General features: G+C 44.5%; 1 protein-coding gene across 1 annotated transcript; it reads right to left on the reverse strand.

The window, feature by feature from the left end:
* Positions 1–2,763: 2,763 nt before the first annotated feature.
* LOC138569330 (olfactory receptor 12D1-like) lies at positions 2,764–3,702 on the reverse strand. The gene has a single exon (XM_069647250.1). It carries the CDS (start codon positions 3,700–3,702, stop codon positions 2,764–2,766), a length of 939 nt encoding a protein of 312 aa, XP_069503351.1.
* Positions 3,703–6,359: the final 2,657 nt, after the last annotated feature.

Here is a 6,359-nt window from a genome sequence, read left to right on the forward strand (position 1 = left end):
GCTTCGTGCTGGTACACCTGTGGCATTTCAATGGTTCTTTCTTCCCCCATTTCCCTTCTCTCGCGTCGAGTACTTGCCTCTCCTTCTTTGGGCGGAACGCTACTGCTTGTATTTCGGCAGGACTATGGCTACTTGCAAATTCTTTCCTTCTACCTGCCATTTCCTCAACTGCTTTTGCTATTTCAATTGCTTTTTCCAGCTGCAGTTCATTCTCTGAAATGAATTTGTCTTGCACTTTGCTGCTGTTGGTGTGAACCACCAGCATGTCGCAGATGAGACTCTCCGCATTGTTACCAAAGTTGCAGAGCGCCGCCAGTTCGCGCAGTTTGGTAACATAGTCATCAACAGGCTCGGACGCCTCTTGCTTGCGGTTATAGAACCAGATTCTGTGCAGGACGGTATTCTCCTTGCTAGCGAACCTTTTAACAAACCTTCTTACAGCCTCCTTGAAAACGTCGTCGTTGTCACTGGCTACCAGCTCCGGGGTGAGACTCTCAAACACCCTCTGCCCTTCGACGCCGAGGGCATTAAGTAACATCGCCCTGCGTCTTGCCGCCGAGTAGCCCGCACCACCCAAGGCCTCTACGTACGTTGCGAATAAGGGTTGCCATTGTGGCCACGGAAAGGCAGGTCTACCTGGAGTTTGCAGGAAGGGCGGTGGTGGTGTCGCTCCTTGCATGGCTCCGCGCGGGCTTCAGTGGTGATCCTCGTCGCCAATTATGTTGTGTAATTTTCTCAATAACTGACAGGAGGCGGTATTGCTTCAGGTGATGTCCTTACATTAATATGTGACATCAACGTAGATCTGCAACTTATTAGAAAGGATTTGCAAAGGGCAACAGGCCCTCGAACAGTGGCACAGCTGGTGCGATAGTCAATAGTCTCTCCTTAGGTACAGGGGCCTCTGCTGGGGAGGAGCGCCCAGGAGCAAGTCTGACTCCGGTGGCTCGCTCCGTTTGAATCCGCGCTCAGCGCGCAGGGACCGCACTTCCGGTCGTGCACGAGATCTCGCGAGACCAGCGGGTCTCCCGATATCTCTACAGCAATGCATTCGCACGAGACGGCCTCCCCCTAAAGAAATCCCCAAAAGACGCGCATTCGCACAAGACTGCCTGATCTTGTAAAACCGTTACTGCGCACGCGCGAAATCGCACGTTTGTTCACAATCATTGTAAGCTGCTTTCAAAGTGAAGAATGGGGCAAAGCATGGGGATACAACGCTAATATGCACACAATTAAGCAGAGCTAAGCAATACAAAGTGAAGAAGGCGTTCAAAAGCATTTTAAGACTAAGTGGAAAGTGGGACACAACATAGAGATACTAAGCTCTAAGCAAAGTTAAGCAATATAAAGTGAAGAAGGCATAACACAGAGTTTTGTGCAAACAACACGAAATAAGACAACAACAAATCCTGCAGTAGTACTGTGCACAGAACGGCTATGACTGGATTACCTGGACCACCTGTCTTCATGGCATTTACAGGCCCACCTAAAGTAAAGTGGGCTCAATGGAAGAAGGGATTTGCTCATTACATCAGGGCCGCATGTGGAAACTCATATTCCATGGACAGGAAGGTGTCGTTATTAATGCACTTTCTAGGGTACGAGGTACAATGAATTTATGACACCTTACCGCCCTTGCCAGATGAAGGGAATGGTGATAACACGAGTAATTTGGGCAGTGTTTTCATCCAGAATGTCGCCACCTCTTCACTCCCCTCCAAATGTTTGTTACCACTTCTCCCTTCCAAATGTGCACCCTTTCCCTCTAAATCCAGCTCTTGGTCATAAAGAACCCTAACCCTGCCTGCACCCACCACAATCAAGAGGAGCTATTAGGAAAAATGTAGGCACAAGAAAGGCACTCCATGAAACATCCGAAAAAAGTAATGTTTTTTTCTTTTTGATGGCTCTAAAACATGTTTGTTTGTCATCACAAGTGCGTGAGAGCACAGAGCTATGGCATTTAAGGACAGAGGCATAAACAGGCTGGCATAGGGTCTAAATATCTTCTTAACCCTCTTTTCTATCCGCATGAGTATCTGAAATGCAAAGCAATTAGTGGTAGATGGCTGAAGATACATTTCCTATATAATATATATATATGAATATAAGCAAATAAAGCCTCATAAACACTTACATGTCGGGTGATTAGAACTGAATGAGGTGCATAAGAAGCTGCAGGAAACAAGGACTACAGCTGTGCTTATGTGCAGATGTGTGATTATGGCCAGGCTACTTTCTTATGTAATTTGTGTACTTTTCATGTCCGGTCTGTAAAGAGAATATTTTCGCTTGTGAAACCCAAATATTAACAAATATTCATGCCAACAAGAACAATAAATAAATGCGGCTAAGTGCCTAAATTACAGACTCTTTTCTAATCCTGATTCACCCCTTAAACAAAACATGCAAATATGGGCAGATCATTTATTCCCACTGTATGTGCCAAAATGCAAAGTCTCTAGGAGTGATTTGGTTCGCAGAGTATGATATTCAAAGCAAGCAGGGCCAAGCCATAGGTTTTTGCACTTGGAGTTGTTTATTTCATGTATTTATTATTACATTTCCTGTTTCTGCTGGGGGTTAAAACAGTAGTTACATATGCCAGATATCATAACTCAAATCATTCTGGAGCCAGCCATGAAAAAGTCGCTTTATTTTCATAGACTTGAGTTTTTACTGTCAGAGGAAAGGCACCGACTGATAGTGCTACACCAATACTGTGATAAAACAAACACGCAATGCGTTCTATATCTGAACTTATTCAGGGAGAAGGCATCTGTTCTTGACTTTCACCAGGGCCCTCTTAACATCCTCATTTCTCAAAGTGTAGATAATGGGGTTTAACATTGGTGTTACAACAGTAAATAAAACAGCAGCCACACGGTCTTCCTCCAGCGACGCCTCTGTTGTAGGTCGTACATAAGTGAAGAGGGCTGTCCCATATAGCATCACAACCACTGTTAAGTGTGCAGCGCAGGTGGAAAAAGCTCTACGCCTCCCCTCCTGTGAGCGGATCCGTAGCAGAAAAGTGCTGATGGAAATATAAGAGAGGACAGTCATCAAAAATGAAGCCATCCCCAGAGAGCCGGCGACCACTGACAGGAGAAGCTCATTAAGGTGTGTATCAGTACACGCCAGCCTTAGGATAGGTTTGATATCACAGAAAAAGTGTTTGATTTCATTAGATGCACAGAAAGTCAATCGGCATGTCATAACTGTGTGTAGCATGGAATGTAGAAATCCCATAAGCCAAGAGCTGGAGGCCAGGCTTACATACACCCTGCAGTTCATGATGGTGGTGTATCTCAAGGGGTCACAGATGGCAACGTACCGATCATAAGACATGGCTGTTAAGAGCAGGACCTCAGTGCTACCTAGGAAGTGGAAGAAATGGAGTTGTGCAATGCAGCCTGCAAAAGATATGGTTGGCTCCTGAGCCAAGAAATTTACCAGCATTTTAGGGACAGCCACAGATGAGAAGCAGATATCCAAGAATGAAAGGTTACCAAGGAAGAAGTACATTGGAGTATGAAGACGAGGTTCAATGATGGCAATGACCACTATGGTGAGATTCCCCAGCATGTTGATAATGTAGACAATCAAAATTATGCCAAAGAGAAAAGGCTGTAAATGCGGAAGATTTGTGAGTCCAAGCAGAAGAAATTCTGCCACCAATGTCTCATTGCGCTGATCCATGTATATTTATTCAAATCGTCCTGCAGAAAAAAATACAATGTATCAGGACTATATACATGTCAATATTACATTATAAGATGGCACTTCTGAGATCATCTATTGCAGGAAGAGAAACTATCTCTGATTATCTAGAAAACAATGGTTCTCATGATGACCAGCTGACCACTACTGACCACTGTTGACAGAAATAGCCTATACATATCCCCAATTGCCTTCCAGAGGAGAAATTCATTTAAGACAGATTCTTGTTAAAACGTATGTTATGTTATGTTATGTTATGTTATGTTATGTTATGTCATGTTAAGGTCTGATAGTGGTAGCTCCCTTCAGACTTAAAAAAAGGGGCAGGTAAATCCTTCCCTATAACCGCAGCAGGCCTTTGGAACAACCTCCCCGGCCAGTTAAGGATGGAAGCCAATTACCAACGCTTTCGCAAACAACTGAAAATCCACATCTTCAAGTAATACATATACTACAACCTGCCCACCTACCTATGCAGCCCTAATGTCTCCTGTTATGTGTTTTATTGTCTTACTTTTTGTCTTTGTGTTCTTGTCTCTGCGCCCCGAAGCTCGAGAGCTACCGGCGCAATACAAGTAAATAAATAAATATGTTATGTTATGGTCATTTGTATAGCTCCTGATGTACCATTGGTATGATCTCAAAGCACTGTGGGTTGAACGCCCTGAGGGACCGTGGTCCGTATCAGTGGAGAGACTAGTGTAGCATATAGTGCTTGGGTGCACTTGGTATGTGTGCAGCCGGAGTGGTTTGCGCAGATTGGCTGCATTCTAACGTTATGTGTGGTGTGGTTGATGGGAGAGATCAGTGTAATGTGTGCAGCAAGGAGGGTGGTCTTTGAGTCTGCATTCTGGCTGCCGTGGGAACTGTGTAAGAGATTATGTGTGCCTTTAGGCCGATTTATTCATGGGATATAGCTGTGTTCAACCAGGCTATTGAGGTGTTCTATGAGAGATGTAGGTATGTCTGCAGCTAGGCCAAATTGATCGCGAGGTGCAGCTGTGTTCTATTGTTTGTTGATGTAAAGTGGATAGTGAGCATATTGGTGTAGGAATGAGTGTGTGTGCTTATCAGTGGGTGGCCCCCTTTCTTGGGATGCTTTCAGAGCTCAGTGCGCCTGCCATGTCTGTCCTGGTGGTTTGTGGCAGTGGATTTCAGAGAGGTAAACTGGCTGGTGAGAATATACCACACCTCAAATAGTGATCTTACTACCTTATGCAGCCTTCCTAAGTTTAGTTTAGTTTACAACATTTATATAGCGCTGCCGTGAACCCATAGGCATAAGGGTGCAGGACAAAACATAAATTCATAGAAGGGAGAAAGCCAGTGAAGAAGAGGGGGCTAGGCCACCAATCAGCTAAACAGCAAGGTTTTCAATTTCTTCTTGAAAGATTCCATCTCAGGTTGGTCTCTGAGATTAAGAGGGAGATTGTGGCCTTGAGGGCTGATATATAGAAAGCTCCTTTTTCTGCCTTTTTGGTTTGACTTCTAGGAATGCTCAGAAGTTTTTGATTATTTGATCTCAGAGAACGATTTTGTGTTCTTTCCGAAATGAATTGCCTTAAGTGATCAGGCATAGTGCCATTCACGCACTTATAGGTAATCACCATAAGTCAGAATTGTATTCAAGCTTCCACTGGTAGCCAATGTAGGCCCCTTCTTGCAGTCGAGACATAATCACGGCGCCGGAGCCCTGAGACGACTCGAACAGCCCCATTCTGAATAACTTGGAGTCTATTCATGTCTGATTTATTAAGGCCATCCAATAAGCTACAACAATAGTCAATTTTTACTCCTCCAATTGCACAGGCAATTGTTTCCACATTGGCTTGACTGATGAAGGGCCTGAGCTGGGCAAGAAGTTTTAAATAAAAAGCTGCACTGTAAACCAGGCTGCTCACATGAGACTTCATGGATAATTGTTGATCCAGAACTACCCCCAAAGTTTTTACTTTTTTAAGGGGAGTGAGGGTGGTCTCACCAAGAAGAAAACAAGTATAGGCCATGGCCAGCTTATATGCTAAGGTGGGCGAAGCTACAAGCAGAGGTTCTGTCTTGTTCTTGTTCAGAGCAAGATTGTTTCTCAACATCCAGCTCTCAATAATTGCATAGGCACGATTCAATTCTGCCTCATCAACTGAATGGGTACCCACCATGTGGACAACACATTGGGTATCATCCGCATAATTTGTGAACATGATCCCCTCTTGCTCAAGAAAGCAAAAAAGGGGACCATGAACACGTTATATAAACAGGGGTCAGACAAGCACCCTAGGGTACACGAAATTCGATAGGGACATAAGAGAAGACTCTGCTAATACACTTGTTCAAAAATGGGGGCGAAATTGGCTACTGCCTTCAACCGTCGACCAGAATGGTATGGTCAACCAGGTCAAAGGCAGCAGATAGATCCAGGAGCATAAGCATAGATGCCAAACCCCTGTCCATCCGCTCCATCAATTTAGATTTAATTTCTAAAAGGGCGGATTCCGTACCATAGCCAGCTCGAAAGCATGACTGACGAGGGTTAAGCACAGGATATTCATTAAGGTGCTTGGCAAGTTGTTCATATGCGACCCTATCCAGAATCTTTAGGAGGAAAGGTGTATTATTAATTGGTCTGTAGTTAAGGGGTC

The sequence above is a fragment of the Ambystoma mexicanum genome, chromosome 1p (genome assembly GCF_040938575.1).
Source record: "Ambystoma mexicanum isolate Mex_15411 chromosome 1p, UKY_AmexF1_1, whole genome shotgun sequence".
Taxonomy (NCBI): Eukaryota; Metazoa; Chordata; class Amphibia; order Caudata; family Ambystomatidae; genus Ambystoma; species Ambystoma mexicanum.